We start from the raw sequence: 18,919 nt of genomic DNA on the forward strand, positions 1-18,919 counted from the left end.
GCTCCATTCCCATGGCATGAATTCCCCCTTCTCTTGAAGACATGAGGGTTGCATTGGTGCAGCAGGGAACAACTGATTGAATGTGCATCCTGTAGGTTTCATTCAAAAAGGATAGTATGCAGAATGATCTTTGTCCTATTTCCTGCAAGACCTTAACCCTTTCTCTTGTGACACTATTTACTAATTAACTCATTCGCCCAAAAAGTAGAAAGGGCACAGGAAAGAAGTGCCAGGGGAAGAGAGATTGAAAGAGGCAAACTCTCAGTTAATCCCAAGAGAGATCTCCCTCCCACCTCTCCTACCCTTGATCTAAGGGGCTGAGGATTATTTGATGTTGTAGATAAAATGCTGTGCAACACTGTAAAGGTGACAGGGGAAACGTAAATAAACTACACATGGTGCTCAAAATCAGAGTGTCTCCGAGCAGGCTGTGTGCACAGAAACAGACAGGAGTGGAGGGCGTGCCCTGACAATAAAAACATTTGAGACAAAATGAAAGATTACTTTTAGAACTGAGACATTGATTCCAGGTTGGGGGAAAACACCAGTAAAGTCACATTCCAAAGAGTAATGATGCACAGCCAGACAGTGACGTCATATTCTCTCTTTATTTCTTTCTTTATTTATTTTTGATGCATCCTTATATTCTCATGATGTGATCAAAGTTCTCATAGTGTGGAGCATCCTCATCTTCAGGATATCCTCCTATGGAATCTTTCCCCTTCACTCTGGAGTTAAAGTTCTTCCTTCTGTTTTATGACAGTCTCTTCCTCAGTGAGATCCTCTTTGCTTTCTCCAGAAGGAGGCTTTAAAAAATGAAATACACCAATGATGTTCCATGTTATAGTCTCTCAAGATAAGAGAATCGCTTTAGTGAGTATTTATTCTCTGAAAAATGTGTTTTAAAAATATTATAAGAACTTTAGATTTTTCTCTTTTACATCTTAATGAGATCAGAGCTAGTGCTGCTATTACCAAAAAATGCGATCTCGCACCCACATATCAGCCCCTGGGCAAAGCTTAGATGAGATGCCCTTTGTGTGAAATTCTGATAAACTCTTGAAAAAACAGGTTTCAGAGTAGCAGCCGTGTTAGTCTGTATCCGCAAAAAAAAACAGGAGTACTTGTGGCACCTTAAAGACTAACAAATTTATTGTAGCATGAGCTTTCGTGAGCTAAAGCTCACTTCTTCGGATGCATAGAATGGAACACACAGACAGGAGATATTTATACATACAGAGAACATGAAAAGGTGGAAGTATGCATACCAACAGGCAGAGTCTAATCAATTGAGATGAGCTATCGTTAGCAGGAGGAAAAAAAACTTTTTGAAGTGATAATTAAGATGGCCCATAGAAGGTGTGAGGAGAACTTAACATAGGGAAATAGATTCAATTGGTGTAATGACCCAACCATTCCCAGTCTTTATTTAGACCACAGTTAATGGTATCTAGTTTGCATATTAATTCAAGTTCAGCAGTCTCTCTTTGGAGTCTGTTTTTGAAGTTTTTTTGTTGCAAAATTGCCACCTTCAAGTCTGTCACTGAGTGGTTAGGAAGGTTGAAGTGTTCTCCCACTGGTTTTTGAATGTTATGATTCCTGATGTCAGATTTGTGTCCATTTATTCTTTTGCGTAGAGACTGTCCGGTTTGGCCAATGTACATGGCAGAGGGGCATTGCTGGCACATGATGGCATATATCACGTTGGTAGATGTGCAGGTGTACGAGCCCCTGATGGTGTGTCTGATGTGATTAGGTCCTGTGATGGTGTCACTTGAATGGATATGTGGACAGAGCTGGCATCGGGCTTTATTGCAAGGATAGGTTCCTGGGTTAGTGTTTATGTTGTATGGTGTGCGGTTGCTGGTGAGTATTTGCTTCAGGTTGGGAGGCTGTCTATAAGCAAGGACTGGCCTGTCTCCCAAGATCTGTGAGAGTGAGGGATCATCTTTAAGGATAGGTTGTAAATCTTTGATGATGCGCTGGAGAGGTTTTAGTTGGGGGCTGTAGGTGATGGCTAGTGGTGTTCTGTTATTTTCTTTTTTAGGCCTGTCCTGTAGTAGGTGGCTTCTGGGTACTCTTCTGGCTCTGTCAATCTGTTTTTTTCACTTCAGCAGGTGGGTATTGTAGGTTTAAGAATGCTTGATAGAGATCTTGTAGGTGTTTATCTCTGTCCGAGGGATTGGAGCAAATACGGTTGTATCTTAGAGCTTGGCTGTAGACAATGGATCGTGTGGTGTGTCCGGGATGGAAGCTGGAGGCATGTAAGTAAGTATAGCGGTCAGTGGGTTTCCGGTATAGGGTGGTATTTATGTGACCATCGTTTATTAGCACAGTAGTGTCTAGGAAATGGACCGCTTGTGTGGATTGGTCTAGGCTGAGGTTGATGGTGGGATGGAAATTGTTAAAATCTCGGTGGAATTCCTCGAGGGCTTCTTCCATCCCACCATCAACCTCAGCCTAGACCAATCCACACAAGCGGTCCATTTCCTAGACACTACTGTGCTAATAAACGATGGTCACATAAATACCACCCTATACCGGAAACCCACTGACCGCTATACTTACTTACATGCCTCCAGCTTCCATCCCGGACACACCACACGATCCATTGTCTACAGCCAAGCTCTAAGATACAACCGTATTTGCTCCAATCCCTCGGACAGAGATAAACACCTACAAGATCTCTATCAAGCATTCTTAAACCTACAATACCCACCTGCTGAAGTGAAAAAACAGATTGACAGAGCCAGAAGAGTACCCAGAAGCCACCTACTACAGGACAGGCCTAAAAAAGAAAATAACAGAACACCACTAGCCATCACCTACAGCCCCCAACTAAAACCTCTCCAGCGCATCATCAAAGATTTACAACCTATCCTTAAAGATGATCCCTCACTCTCACAGATCTTGGGAGACAGGCCAGTCCTTGCTTATAGACAGCCTCCCAACCTGAAGCAAATACTCACCAGCAACCGCACACCATACAACATAAACACTAACCCAGGAACCTATCCTTGCAATAAAGCCCGATGCCAGCTCTGTCCACATATCCATTCAAGTGACACCATCACAGGACCTAATCACATCAGACACACCATCAGGGGCTCGTACACCTGCACATCTACCAACGTGATATATGCCATCATGTGCCAGCAATGCCCCTCTGCCATGTACATTGGCCAAACCGGACAGTCTCTACGCAAAAGAATAAATGGACACAAATCTGACATCAGGAATCATAACATTCAAAAACCAGTGGGAGAACACTTCAACCTTCCTAACCACTCAGTGACAGACTTGAAGGTGGCAATTTTGCAACAAAAAAACTTCAAAAACAGACTCCAAAGAGAGACTGCTGAACTTGAATTAATATGCAAACTAGATACCATTAACTGTGGTCTAAATAAAGACTGGGAATGGTTGGGTCATTACACCAATTGAATCTATTTCCCTATGTTAAGTTCTCCTCACACCTTCTATGGGCCATCTTAATTATCACTTCAAAAAGTTTTTTTTCCTCCTGCTAACGATAGCTCATCTCAATTGATTAGACTCTGCCTGTTGGTATGCATACTTCCACCTTTTCATGTTCTCTGTATGTATAAATATCTCCTGTCTGTGTGTTCCATTCTATGCATCCGAAGAAGTGAGCTTTAGCTCACGAAAGCTCATGCTACAATAAATTTGTTAGTCTTTAAGGTGCCACAAGTACTCCTGTTTTTCTTGAAAAAACAGTCACTCTCACTATGTAATGCATGGGCAGATCTAAAAGTCCTGTAGAGATAATGCTCTGTCTTTTCTAATGCAACCTCAAAAGAGCTGCCCTTCGCTTTTGCTGTTTGTAACCGCCCCAGTAATGGAACAAAAAGTATTACTCCAGCAGGGGATTTTCACATCAAGCAGTGCACTGTGCAAAAAACCTAGTGTATCCTGCAGTACTATGCTGGACAAATTTAGATGTTATTCAATAAGGACAGCAAATATAAGCAGGTGGGCTAATGCCAAGCGTTCTCCCTCGAGCAGTGCAAAGCACATCTTGGAGGGGTTTCAGACTGGCTGTAGAATTACCCTGCGGTCCTTATACTTTAAAGTGGAATAAGGCACCAAGAGAGAAATGGCAGAATGCACATAGCTCTGTAGTGCAGCACAGAGGAGAATGAATGAATGTGACTCCTAACCCTCCTTCAAACACGTGACTGGAGAACCTTCACCACAGCTGCAGCCCCTTCATGTGTACAGCAGAAGAACCTCTGCTTCTCAAAACCAGCTGCTTAGTCATCAGTCCATCAGTAAGCCCTGAGAATGAGCCTGGGAGTGAAGGGTGAATCACATTCCTCAGTATTTCTCCATCCACCATCTCATTGCTGCCCCACACCTTTAAAGGGCAATTTCAGTGGCATCCTCGGTGCATCCGGGGCACCTGCCTTCTCACTCCTTTTGGCAGATTAGGCCCTGGATTCCAGCAAAAGCCAGATTATGCACCAAGTTGTTCTTTCTTAGCAGAAGTTAGGTGTGAGGACTCTGCCGTCACTTTTCTAAGTGTTTTCTGCCTGTAGCTTGAGTCTCAGGTTGTTAAACTATATTATTTGTCATTAACTCTTTCATAATGAAATATGTGTAAATATGCAACTGAGTCAATATGGAGCATCTCGTGCATACATAGTGTGCTCTGCAGCAGATGAAGCCCAGCCTCTTGGAGACAGGTTGAGTCAAGGGCACCAAAACTTGTTGTTGGTGATCCAGGCTATAGTCCAATCCAGATCACAAAAAGGAAAGGAAAACATTGCAGTTACTTCTGCCATAGTGCTTAGAAAGGAGAGAAGCCCCACTAAACTTAAAGGGAGTGGATGAAATGGGAGCTAGATGTGAACTTTGGCTGGGGCTTTGATTTGTAAAATCAAAACCCAGGCAAAGTTTGGTTCTCTCTTGCCCAGATGGTAATTGCTTCCTGCTACCCAGTGTGTGGTTACACTAGCTTCTTGGCTCAGAGACCTGTAATATGAGCACCAAGAAAAGAAGGATCATGTGCAGAGGTGAAAGTAAGCTGGTGCACTCTACCAGGGCAGATCGGCTTCCCCCGGCAGCCATTTAAAGGGTTTGGGGCCCCTTTAAATCGCTCAAAAACCACTGACTGGGCAGGATTTTTGCAGTTCCTTCTCAACTGCACGAACCTAGTCCCTAGATTGCTGGGGGGGAGGGTGGCGGAGGACCCAAACACCTATGAAACATTTAAAGATTTTCACTCAAAAACCATCCCTATAGCTATTGAGAGCAAACACCTTCCACTTTCTAGAGTTCTGAAATTTCCTATATTTCAAATTGCCCTGTGCTGCCCTTCCAGCCGGTCCCCCCTGCCCCGCGCCTCCAGCAGCGCCCCGCCAGCCGGTCCCCCCGCCCAGCGCCTCCAGCAGCGCCCCGCCAACCGGTCCCCCCTGCCCCACGCCTCCAGCAGCGCCCCGCCAGCCGGTCCCCCTGCCTTGTGCCTCCAGTTGGCGGGGCACTGTTGGAGGCACGGGGTAGGGGGACCAGCAGGCGGGGCACTGTTGGAGGCACGGGGTAAGGGGACCGGTTGGCAGGGCAGCACAAGGCAATTTGAAATATAGGAAATTTCAGAACTGCAGAAAGTGGAAGGTGTTTGCTCTCAATAGCTATAGGGACGGTTTTTGAGTGAAAACCTTTAAATGTTTCATAGGTGTTTGGGTCCCCCCCCCTCCCCAGCAATCTAGGGACTAGTTTCATGCAATTGAGAAGGAACTGCAAAAATCCTGCCCAGTCGGTGGTTTTTGAAGGATTTAAAGGGCTCCCACTGCTGCTACCTCCGGGGCCCTTTAAAGCACAACCCGAGTCCAGCTGCTGGACTCCTGGGGTAGTGGCACCGGGGCTCCAGTGGTGATTTAAAGGGCATGGGGCTCCCGGCTGCTGCTACTGCCGCAGAGCTCAGGGCCCTTTAAAGCTCCACCAGAGCCTGGGGTGGCAGCTGGGAGCCCCCCAGGCTCCGATGATGATTTAAAGTGCCTGGGGCTGCGCTGTGATAGGGCAGCTGGAGCCCCAAGCCCTTTAAATCACCCCTAGCTCTGGGGCTCCCAGCCGCCTGTGCAGCTGGTAGCGCTGGGGGTGATGTAAAGAGTCTGGGGATTTAAAGGCCCTGCCTCTTCCGAAGAGGCCACGCCTCTTCTGGTTGAGGCCCCGCCCCCTCCTAAGGACTCTGGAGTACCGGTAAGTCCTTTATGTTACTTTCACACCTGATCATGTGTTGTAAACCTGGATGTGACTGAGTGGAAAGTCAAATCCTTTACCTTTTTGGTTGCTTCTGCTTTTGGCTGGCTTTGTTTTTCTAAGAATTCAGCAAAAGCCTCCAGGGTATATTCCCCATCATATACCACAACCTGAAAAGAATAGAAGGGTAAAAAATGATTCTATGCATAAAATGCCTGAAATCAGACCACAGTACACAGGGATTTCTGAGTTATGCAGGCTTATCGGCCTCTGGACTCTTGCATTTAGTTTAGAAAGCCATGGAGGAGACTCAACAAATTATAAAGTTAATTGGGTATCCAGAATGGGGAAGGAGATAGATACAAATACCTGTGAGAAGAAAGGAGGGAATCCTACACAAATCAAACAAAGTTGCTTACCTTATTATACTAGCCTGGATCCTGCCAACTAACTATTGACATCTCATGCATATAGTTAAGCAGATGCATGCATTTTTTTTGCAGAATAGAGACCATAAAGAGTATGGGTGAGCTTTTCAAAGCTGCCCAAGGATTCTAATTGGAATTGGACATCGAAAACTATTAGATGGCTTTGAAATCCTCCACCTAGGATGATTAAACTAGAGCAAGAGGAGGATGAAATAAAGTAAATTTGCCTATACTTAATGGCTGTGGAGAATACTTCATGTGTTGAGGCAGAATGCATTGCTGAATGTTTGTTTAGGGAGTTTGGAAGAAAGATCATTTCACACTGAGAGCTTTCGAATTCTCCAACAATCACTGAATACAGCACCGTTGTAGAGACTTTTTCAAAACGTGCTGTGTGGGAGCTTAAGGAAGATTGTAAATGTGTTTAACCATAATGTAGTGCGAGGTTGTATTTGCTTAACACAAAAGTTCCCACTTGTGATCTGAGCAAATTTAAACATCCTCAGGCAGCGTAAACTGGTCTAGTTGCATTGAAATAAATTGGACTATGCTGATTTACCCGAAAGGAGGATCTGCCCTGTTTGAATTCAAAATACTGTGTGCAAAATTCCTCCATTCCCTTGTGATTTCAGTAGACTTATACCAGGTATTCATTTTGTCCAGGCATTAAAATAGTTTGAATATGACAAGAAAATATACAGCTACATTATGTGATGTTTTCTTAAAAGTGCTCATGGGCTTTTAAGTTTCTTGAACAGAACCATTGTTTTGACTCCTTCAGAGAAGATAAATGTTCTCCAAAAAATCTTGAGCCTGTCTGACCTCTGATGAGGTAATCAATGATAGCTGAAGCAGCAGGATCTCAGAACCTGAAGGTTGTCAAAGTGAGATAAACCACCCTCTTAAGCTGTTCTTGGGGTTTACAACCAGGGAGAATTTTCAACATCTCTCAGGGCATTCAGTTCTTAAGAGGATATAAATGTGTATGTCTCACTTAGTGCCAAGAAACCAAAACAAATGTCAGCCTTAAACGCCATCTAAAAAATAGCTAATTTATATTTTATTTGCACACAGCAAACAGGGAGACAGTCTGTTTCATCAAAAGATCTCAAATAGTGCATAGCAGACCCAATCACTCCTTCTGAGGGTGTTAGCAGATGAAATATCTCCATGTTCCTTCAGCTCTGATGGTAACTGTCCCCCTCAGATAGTTAAATGCCGACTATATTTTTTCAACTCACCACATTTGCCTAGGGAATTTAAGAGTTTTCTGATTCAGTATAGTGGCTGATTGCTTTTGACAACAAAGTGTCCTCTTTATGTCAATGGTCACTATTTGCTTGTTAGAATAAACATATCTTTATTAAGGCCAAGACCTCAAAAACCAGACCCTTGAGTAAGCACTTCTGAAAATCAGGCTGTTTACATAGGTATCCAAGAGCTGAGCCCCCACCAGCTTTCTAGTTACTCATTCAGAACCCTAGCGAGGCTCCTAGTTTTGAAAATCTTGTTCACGGGCCGAATGCTCCCACTGAAATCAGTGGGAGTTCTCCAGTGCTGTCAATGAAAGCAGAATCCAGTCTTAAATGGCCAAAATCTAAAGGCATGGTTTGAATGAGGGACAGCTGATGCCGCTGAGAAAAAAATGGGTATTCCATAAAACCACCTTTGTATTGTGAGAAAGTGTCTGATTGCACACCAGTCAACTGAATAGGCCGGGGGTAGAGCATGCAGTAATGTTTAGTTTCCTGGTGGCTTTATCACAGTCCTGTCAGGACAGCCTGAGGGAGATTATAGTGGTCGGAAGTCATGACATCCTCCCTACCCTAGTCCTAGAAAACAAGGACCTGATCTTGCTCCGATTGATGTCAATGGCAAAAACTCCCATTGATTTAATGAGAGTAGGATCTAGCACCCAGATGTAAGAGGGTTTTGGGGAGGGGGGAAATCTTATCTCAAGGGTTTTACTCTCCAGGCTTTTTTCACAATGTGAGGTTAAAGTGACATCCAGAAAGTTACCACTATCTTCATCCAGCATAGAGCTCTTCCTATCTGTAATTCTTTAACAGTGAAAGGTGTTGGGTAGATTAGACACTGATACAGAACCACCAACCCTCTGACAACAACAAAATCCCCATCTTGGGAGTCGGGCATTGCATGAAGCATTATAATTACTATCCCATTTGTTGAAAGCTGACAATCATCTTGGTGCTGTACAAATTTACAGAGATGTGGCTGCTGCCTCAAGGAAGTTATGCTCAAGACGGGACACAGAGACAACAGTTCAGACATACGGTGTCCCCTGTGTGCTGGCATGATTTTCACCTCATGTGTTAGACCCATACAGGGGTCATGTCTGAAAGACTGTGAGGGAGAAATAGGTTCTGGGAAGAGATTGGCAGGAGATCATTTGGTGCATGAGAAGACAGAGACTAACCCATGCAGAAGGGTCAGACTGGAAGAAGATGCAAAGATGAGAATGGGAGAGGCTTACACTGAGGGGAAACATACAATCTTCATTGACCTTTGTCACACTAGCATTTAGTTCCCATCCCTAACAAGAGAGAGGGATAAACACCACAGAAGTATTACAAGGAGCAAATATTTGTAATCGTGCTGTGTATTTCCTGCTCCTCTTTCTTTTCTCTCTCTCTATCTCTCTCTGTCCATCTGCTTAGCATCTGGGCACCAAACTCCAGTCTAAGGCAGGAATGTGGTAGGAGAGATTGTAAGCTCTTTGAGGCAGGGCCTATCTTTGTATTATGCATGTACAGTGCCTAGCACAATGAAACTCTGATCCCCGACCGGGGCCTCAGAACACTACCACAATTTTAGATAATTAGTAATCAAATTCAGCGACAGCCTGGTGTGCCAACTTATCATTCATTTTTTTAGAAAACAAAAGGTCATAATATTTTTTTTTAAAAGTATTGAGTGGAAAACTGCTAAGTGAGAGGGATATAGAATGTAGACATTAAGGCCAGACCCAGTAGGGATGTGCAGGGCTGCTGTTCAGTTCATTAGAAATTGTGCATACACGTCCAAGAGAAGAATCTCTCCCTAAGAGATTAAATGAGGACAAGTACAAATGTCTTAGAATTTAATTTATGTGTGGGCCATGAGGAGAAAAATGAAAAGCTGAGTAATGTTTTAATTATAACAGTATCATAGAATTGAATTTCTTTGATCCAGAGCTGGCGTTTTCTCTTCAATTAAATTATCCATGTGGATGGAGGATTATGACTATGAGGTTAATATATTTCTATTTCTTCTGTCCTTTCTTGAAGCAATACTTTCAGAACATTATGCAACATGATGGTACATTGCATAGCATATTCTAGAGAGAATCAGCAATAGCAACAGCTCTTTATTTTTTTTATTAAGAGGCACTTGAATTTGCTGCTACTGTGGTTTGTGATATTGGCAAAGCTGTCTGGCAAAGAGTTTCTGAAAAGCTCAGAGGACATGGCCTCTAAGACAATGTAAACATGTTTTCATAAGCCAAACTGCTACAGAAACAATTCAAACAGGTAACACGAACAAAGTGGGTTTTTTTTTTAAATGAGTGTTACGCTAAGCAGCCCCTGCAGAATCCATTCTCAGAGGCTAGCACAGGAGCATGGCTGTGGGTTTTTTAGAGGTTAGGGTTCGGCAAACACCCCTGAAAGTCCAGGACCACTGGAACCTGGGACAATACAGAGATTGACTCAGGTCACCAGTGACTGTATAAACTTCATTAGTCCAGGTCTGTTAAAAGTCTAGTATGGTCTCATACTAGAACCTGATACGTGTGAGTGAGGGCTGTAGGCAAATATTTTGCCCTTTAAACTCAGATTCCTTGCAGAAGTGGGTACATGTTGCTCCATAACAAATATGTGAATAGATGAGGACCAATGTTTTATTCTCACTTTCATGGCACCTTTCCCACATGCTCACTCATTCTGACGTGTACACACACACACACACACACACACACTCTCTCTCTCTCTCTCTCTCTGAATGCTTCTCACCTGGTTATTGGATCCAACGGGAAAGAATCTAAAGAATGGATAGCGGTCCAGCATAACTAACTGGATGTCATTTGCTGTGAAGTCTATTTTGGCAATTACTATATTTCCATGATGTTCATATTTCTTGCCCAGCTCATCCCAAATTGGCAAGAGTTTCCTACAATCATGGGACCAAGGTGCATCTGTAATTTTAAAAACAAAAATAGATGTTCACAAATCAAGCCTATGAACTTACTCCACTGCTTTCATAGGAATACAGAAAACTGATAGGTGCCAGAGCTGAAATGGGCATTACCCACTGATAGAAACAATGGGGCAAACCAAGATGCATGATGGAGTCAGTAGGAGTTTTTCAGAGTAAGAACTGAGCAAAATCTTAGTAAAAACCAGACGTGGTGGCCTAACAAACACCTTTTCTTCTGGTACCACTTTTGGGTGGCAGGAAGCTTTGTGGCTCAAGTAGGTCCCAGCACCTCCATCCTTGTTACATAGCAATGCTTTACCGTCCTGAATTTAGGAGGGAGACGGATTATAGCTGTAAGCAGAGTCAGGATGAGCTCTACCCTGACATCTGGTGGTAGATTATGGGGAGTGCGGAAAGAAGTTTCAAATATTCGCATTAGCATTTCAGTTATTTGCATGGGCACTCCCACCCCACTTAGCATACTGCAAAGCAGCCTGGGATGGTTATTTTCACAGCTATGGGAGCCCCAATTTTGTTGTTATTGGGGCAGGAGCAATAAAATGTTGTCATCCCGATTAAGTAAATGAGGAACTACAAAACTGTCTTATGATAGAGGGTTTCATTGTCAACTAAATAGCACTTGCTAGACAAGGGACATGGGTTCCAAAACCCAGTCAAGAGAGAGAGCCTGGGGACAGAGATCCGTACTTGGTGGTGCAGGCTCCTTGTGTGAGCCAGAAGCACCAGTTCCACATATGCCTCTCTCCACTGTGGAATGTCAGAGTTAATTTTTGATTCCCTTAAGAATCTAAATGCAGGTTACTGAGCTGAATTCACTGGTACTGGGGCTCCCCTACTAAGAGCTGAAATCACTGAAGAGCTGGACTTGCTGAGCTGAGAGCACTGAGTACTGTGCTAATGAGTGGGGGAGCCTGAAGCCATACTGTGGAGCAGAGCAGCTGGCAGAGCAGAGTGGAGCAGTTTGTGCAGCCACTTGGTGAGTGGGGCCAAGCAGCTCGCGAGGACGGCTGGAGTGGCTCACAGGACAGCTGGTGGACCAGAGCAGCTGGCAGAGCGGAGCAGCCCACAGAGCAAGCGGAGCAGAGCTATTTGCGGAGATGACTAGTGGAAGCAGAACCCCACGAAGAGGCAGGGCAGTTGGCCCCGAAAGCACGTAAGGTGCCCCTTTCTACCCAGGCTGGGGAGGGGGACCTCTGCAGAGAGACTCTTGAGCTCTGGGGCTGTACTGACCTGGGACAGAGACTTTTGGATTGTGGGACTTTTGGGACTGTGGGTGATTTGGGGGTTGCTGGACTCAAGGGCCCCGAGAGAAGGACATGGCCCAATTTGCTGGAGTGGGTCTTTGCTCACGGTTTGACCTATGAACTCTAGCTGAGGTATTTTCCCAATTTAATGCTTGTTGTTTGTCATGTAATTAAACCTTTTCTGCTACACCAAGAGTCTGTGCTTGCGAGAGGGGAAGTATTGCCTCTTAGAGGCACCCAGGGGTGAGTGTAAGATTTTCCCAGGTCACTGGGTGGGGGCTCGAGCTGGTTTTGCATTATGTTGTGGGGAAGGGACCCCTATGTATTGAACCCGGCCCTTGCTGCTATCGTTTCGGCCCGGCAGAAGGGTTACATAGCCATGACCCAAATATGGATCTCTTTTGTGTGACTGACCCTTTTCTCTATACTATACCAAACCAAAACTCCAGAAGTGAAATCCTGGCCCCACTGAGATCAATGGGAGTTTTATTATTGACTTTAGTGTGCCTAGGATATCACTCCAGATTTGAATACCCCACATTTTGGGGGGTGAAAGGTTCAAATTCCAGATCCAAATGTTCAGGTTGGGCCCCTCTCCCCTTAAGGTTTGGGGAGGGAGAGGGATCAGAATAAGCACTCAGAATGGCAGATGGTATTAAATCTTCAGAGAAATGGCTTTTACATGAACTTCCTGTTTCTGCATCAGTCAGGCTAGAAATATCATTTTGGCACTTCCATTTTGGATCTTGGGTGCAACCAAGAAGGGAATAAGCAAGCTAAAATGTTACAGAAATACAAAGGAGGGAAGTTACCTTAATTCTTCTGCACCTCCAGTCTAGAATGGCAAAAACCTTGCAAGATCAGCTGATTGTGTAAAATTTCCATCAGCAAGGGTTGACTTTGCTTGCATTAGAAATGGAATCTGAAGGGCCCTTTCAGCTTCAGATCCAAAACAGAATCTAAATCATCTAGCTCCAGGCGTAGATTGTGAAACCATGAAATTCAAGGGGGTTTGGATTCAAGGTTCCATTGTTGGCTTTTCTCTATTTTTATTTGAAAACCATTCACCCCTCTCTCATTTCATGCCCTGCACCAACAGTTCACTAGCAATTGCCAAACATCTCTTGAATGCATTTGTATATATCAAAACTGCTGATCATAATAGTACAGAATTAAATCCTTCATAATAAAAATAAACACACAAAGTCCTAGCAAGTCATCACATGACTTCACTAGAGAGGATTCCATGGTTGACCAAGACCATCAACCCAAATACATCTTTCATCAGTTCGACAATGCAGTCTTTGTTACAAAGTACCTGTCGAAACAACAAAATGTCAAGTACACACAAAAATGATACGGAAAGCCAGTGTATCACAGGCGGTGGATTATGCAATACTTCATGTATTTGTTTTGCTTTCAAACTAATGTCGCTCACATAAATCAGAGAGCTGCATGGAAGGAAGTATTTTATGTATCAACTAAAAAGTCACAACAGTTATTTATATACCAGGAAGGACAATCCAAAGGGCATAGAAGAATAGCAGAGCAGAGAATCCTAGGAATCTGATATGACTTTTGATGTATTGCAACTTAAAAATGCTCCTCATTTGAAGTCCTTCGTCAATCGATCAGTGTCCATATTCAGGTCATTTTCAATAGGGTTTCTTTGTGTGTGTGGCGGGGGCGCAATTTCAGGAAACACTATACAAAATCAAGATCTCGTACCGTAACCTTTCTAATTCTCATGTTCGTGTCTGACTAGGGCACAAATACATGCTTTGTTCACAACACCAAATCAGGTAATAATAATTACTATGAATGAAATGGCCACAGGTCAAAGCTGATGATTCCAGGACAGTACTAGTCTCTGGTAGAGTAGGGGTGGCCAACCTGAGCCTGAGAAGGAGCCATAATTTATCAAAGTACATTTCCAAAGAGCCACAGTAATACGTCAGCTACCCCTCATCAGCACCCCCACCCCAGGCTCCCAGTGCCTCCCCCCCCATCGGCAGCCTCCCCCTCCCTCCTCGCACTTCCCGATCAGCTGTTTTATGGCATGCAGGAGGCTCGCTGGTGGAGGGGAGCGAGGGCATGGCAGGCTCAGGGGAGGGGGTGCAAAGGGGTGGAGTGGGACAGGGCCTGTGGCAGAGCCAGGGTTTGAGCAGTGAGCACCCCATGGCACATTGGAAAGTTGGTACCTGTAACTCCAGCCCCAGAGTCGGTGTCTATACAAGGAGCTGCATATTAACTTCTGAAGAGCCACATATGGCTCCCGAGCCACAGGTTAGCCACCCCTGCTGGATGAGTGTTGTACAACTATTTGTGGGTATATTTTTATGTTTCTTACATGTGGTTTCTTTAATGAAATAAGCAAACATATCTCAGTTTAAATGTAAATCTGGGGTCCTGAACATTCTGTACAGGTATGGTTGTCCTGGTCAAATTCTGCCCACCTAAATTCCCATGCATTTTCAACCCAGAATCACGTTTCTTTCCTAAACCTCAGTGAGGCCGTCTTGGGCCCTTAAACATTTTCCACATTCCTCTTTGGTGCTGCTGTAATTCAGCAATGGATGACGGGGATCTTACAGATAATTTGCAACCAGCTTTGGGATCCTAAACATGTAAGAAGATTATTATCAAGATTCAGTATTAGTATGTCCATGGGAATTTTTCTGTGGGAGATGATTTGATCGCTTAGAAGTCCAATTAATGCCCTTCTCCTCCCTATCGCCTTGGAAAAATAAAAATAATTGTGAAAAATAGTTCTGTGGCTCAGATTAGGTCAAAAGGTCCAAGGTTCAGAGAGGAACAGCAGCAGGAACAAGACTGTTGGGGGATTGGATTGGGTATCTTGTTTCATATGAAGGCAACTAAAAGGAAAATGGGACTGCAGCAGTAGCATGATTGCAATGCAGTTTTCTCCACTATCCTTCTTACAAACTGTACCTCAAAAATGTGGTGATAATCTGAGTACATGCACATCTTTCTTCATGTTAATTGTATTTGTTTCCCTAAGGCCCACTTTTTTTCCAGTGGTGTTCATCAGAACACCAGCAAGCTTGGAACCGTGTTCACAAAAGCCTAAAATTGGCATTATAGGGCTAGGTTTGGTCTTGGGTTACGCACCCAGGCAGAGGCACAAGGGGGGAGTAAGAACTCATGAGTTACTTGGATTGTGGGTCTGGGTGCACAGAGTTACTCTGCACCTGCTATTCCCACCCTGGAGCAGGTGGATGAGGAGGTGTGGGAAATAGGCAGAGCTGCCCTGGTGGTTGAGGGAAGGAAGAGTGATCTCCTTCTATTTAGGTCAGCAGGAAACTACTTCCCCTCGGAGCTAAGGGGCACAGCAAAGAGATTGTGGCTCCTTTTGTGGGGTACTCCTAGTCAGGTGTCCTCTATTTGCCTTGGGATGTGTCCATGGAACACAGTCTAGTTCCTATAGTATGGCACATTTAAATGTTACATTGTGCAATAAAATGCCAGGATAGCTTTGTCTTTCATCAAGATTTCACACTGCCTTGGAAAGTATTGGCTTTAGGGATCCCTACGCAGAGCAAACTTAAGTCAGTACATGAACCACACTGTTCCCTTATGATATGGCACAAATCTTCCTATAATGCTTTGAGCAGACAGCAAAAGTATAGTAATTATGTAATGTACAGTGCTTCGTTTGATACAGAACAAATCCATTTGCGTTTTCACATCAAAGTGATCATGTTAAAACAATCTAAAATGATACTCACAGAACAGTACAAACACATTCTTGGTCTTATTAAAGGCGACCCTGTTGAAGTTCTTTCCAACAAGCACCTTAACAGGATTCTTGTCCCAGTCCTCTGGAATTTCTTCACTAGATACATGGGGCTAATCAGAAAGAGAAACAGGGATATAAAAGTGATGGGGATATCAGGAAGCCATATTCCGGTTCAGGTTTAAGTGAATCCAACTGGACAATACTCAGCCAATGCCCTTATTTACTATACTTAGCTTTTTAAAATATTGTGAGTCATGTCAAACTAGAAATAGGTTTGTGATGTTGCACTCTATATGATTTTATGAAAATATGCTAATATAACTGGAATATGCTTCATGCAAAAGGTCTCTTCTAAAGTATCATTACGAATCTTATAATCTACTGAGTGTGATCATCCTATTTGTATAAATGTACCACTCTTGTATCTGAAACTAGAAATCTGAAATATAACTGAGGGCCTATTGTAATTATGCAAAGTGTGGGCCATTAATGGTGGTTTGGAATCTTGATGACTCCCATTAACCAGGACAATTGACTGCAAATGGCTCTGTTTTACCTGCAAGTCGTCCTGTATACCTGTGCACTGGCAAGCGAGTAATGAAGTCTTACAATGACATGTGATCATGTCCATCTGGAATCCATCTTTTACCTGGTTTCTTTCCATTGAGAAGGAGGGGGTGGGAACCCAGAGAGGGACAAAGGATTCCAGCCTTATGCAAAAGAGATATAAATGAGTGGAACAGAACAAAGGGGGAGAGCCATCATGAGGAATCCCCTAGCTACCACCTGAGCTGGAACCAGGGCTGTACCGGGGAAAGGATTGTGCCCAGACTAGGAAGGCATCCAGTCTGAGAAAGAAACGTATTGAAACATCTTTCAGGGTGAGATATTATCTGTACTCAGTTGTATTACTGTATCAGGCTTAGATTTGCATGTTTTGTTTTATTTTGCTTGGTAACTCACTTTGTTCTGTCTGTTACTACTTGGAATCACTTAAAATGTACAGTACTTTCTGTATTTAATAAAATCACTTTTTACTTATTAATTAACCCAGAGTATGTATTAATACCTGAGGTGCGGGGGGGCAACAGCTGTGCATATCTCTCTATCAGTGTTATCAATTGTTCACCCTCTATGAGTTTTCCTTGTATAAGCTTTATAGAGGGTAAAACTGATTTATTTGGGTTTTAGACCCCATTGGGAGTTGGGCATCTGAGTGTTAAAGATAAGAACACTTCTATTAGCTGCTTTCAGTCAAGTCTGTAGCTGTGGGGCAAGTAATTCAGACCCTGGGTCTGTGTTGGAGCAGACTGGCATGTCTGGCTCAGCAAGACAGGGTGCTGGGGCCCTGAGCTGGCAGGGAAAGCAGGGCAGAAGTAGTCTTGGCACATTGGTTGGCAGCTCCCAAGGGAGCCATATCTGTGTTCTAACCTGTCACAAGGTTACTTGAACCAACACGATCCAGTTGTCCTACAAAACCTGGCTGAATAACAGTCAAAAACTAGAGAACTGTAGAGCTTGTTTATTGTGGAAGAGGAGTGAGGTGGCTATATAACAGGGGTGAATGCCACTGCCTAGATTTCTCTGTCCCCTCCACATGATTCCTTCCTTCATCTTAATGGAAGCTGTTAAATATGAAAGTAAATCAAGCATCAGAACATTGAAAAAACAATACAGTTTACAATGTATCTGTCTTGGAACGTATGTGGCATGAACGTTCTGATACCTCATTGTGATGACAAAATATTGTAATGAGAATAGAGAAAAGTGATCCAGCAAGAAATAATTCTAGTGAAAAGGATTATAAGGAGTCACAAAAATAAGGAAACCCCAATGGTGCAGGCAAATATTATTATCCCTACTATACAGATGGGGGAAATGAAGCTCAGAGAGGTTTTATGGTCTTATTTTCAGAGTTGTTCACCCTAAATGCCAGTTGAAGTTAATGCAATTTAGAGGTTCTCATCACCTTTAAAATTCAGGCCATAAGTGACTTGCCTAAATTCTCACAGAGAGTCCTTGGCACAATACTGTGGTCCATCTCAGTTATCCAAAATAAGGGAGTAGACCAGTATGCACTGAAAACGGAGCACATGACAGCAACAAGAACAAGCTTGTAAAATCAGAACCAGGCTAGTACACATGGTAGATTAGGAACTTAAGCGACATTTTCACTTTATTTTTGCAAAAGTGCTAGAATCTTCAGGTGTGTCAAATGGACGTCTGACTCTGTCTCTTCAGAGAGGCATACCTTTGCTTTCCCACCGAGGTAGCTGTGACAGAAGCTTCTTAGATTCTCCACGGTCACCTCATCTGCAGGCATTTTGTACTTTGCATCACTTGTCAGGTTTAAGATTCGCACTGCAGGGACGTCTACCTCAGTGATGCGAAAATACTCAAAAACGCGCCCGTTTCTGGTTTCATTTGTGTCCACCAAGATAAACATTATCTGGAAAGGAAGAACAGCAACATGCTGGATATCCAGCTTCATAGCATGCCATTCCATCCTTAAAGCAGAAGTCTATTACCTTAGAAATAGCTGTGCAGTTGTTCACATAAATCAACATCTTTTGGATTCCTCCAGAAGGACCTGCATCAACCAGCTCCATCCTTCACTTTGAATTTCAGGTTAAAAGAAATTAGATTCTGGACATGAAACTCAGTTAAAAGCTACTGAATCTGAAGATGAGTTTGGATATGAAATTTCACCCTGTGTACAGGAATTCAGTCCAAGGGCTTTGGCTTAATCCATAGCAATACAGGCCAGATTTGAAGTTTAGATCCCGAAATGAACCTCCCAAAACTTGGCATTGTTAGGATCCAGGCTTATCTGCCACTGGAACTCTGAAAAACCGTATACTGAGCGTGGTTCACCCAGCAGTTCTGTAAACTTTTCTGTGCCCCAGCTCTGACATAGTAACAACATTCTAAACAAGGTAAGTTTGGGCTTTTACTGAATCTACTTGATACTGCTGTACTACACAGAGCTGCAGCACACTAATATTTAGATTTATTTCGCAGTCTGGTCAATTATATTGCTCTCTCCCACACAA

The 18,919-nt window shown here is 43.5% G+C and overlaps 1 protein-coding gene across 1 annotated transcript in view; it reads right to left on the reverse strand.

The window, feature by feature from the left end:
- Positions 1 to 612: 612 nt before the first annotated feature.
- Positions 613 to 18,919, reverse strand: part of PDILT (protein disulfide isomerase like, testis expressed) — a 44,011-nt gene continuing 25,704 nt past the window's right edge. The window contains exons 7-11 of the mRNA XM_044979948.1: positions 18,118 to 18,315; positions 15,856 to 15,976; positions 10,658 to 10,839; positions 6,300 to 6,389; positions 613 to 806 (exon numbers count right to left, since the gene is read on the reverse strand). Coding sequence (XP_044835883.1) covers positions 735 to 806; positions 6,300 to 6,389; positions 10,658 to 10,839; positions 15,856 to 15,976; positions 18,118 to 18,315 — 663 coding nt within the window. The 3' untranslated portion in view covers positions 613 to 734. The remainder of the gene's footprint in view (positions 807 to 6,299; positions 6,390 to 10,657; positions 10,840 to 15,855; positions 15,977 to 18,117; positions 18,316 to 18,919) is intronic.

The sequence above is a fragment of the Mauremys mutica genome, chromosome 11, assembly GCF_020497125.1.
Source record: "Mauremys mutica isolate MM-2020 ecotype Southern chromosome 11, ASM2049712v1, whole genome shotgun sequence".
NCBI lineage: Eukaryota > Metazoa > Chordata > Testudines > Geoemydidae > Mauremys > Mauremys mutica.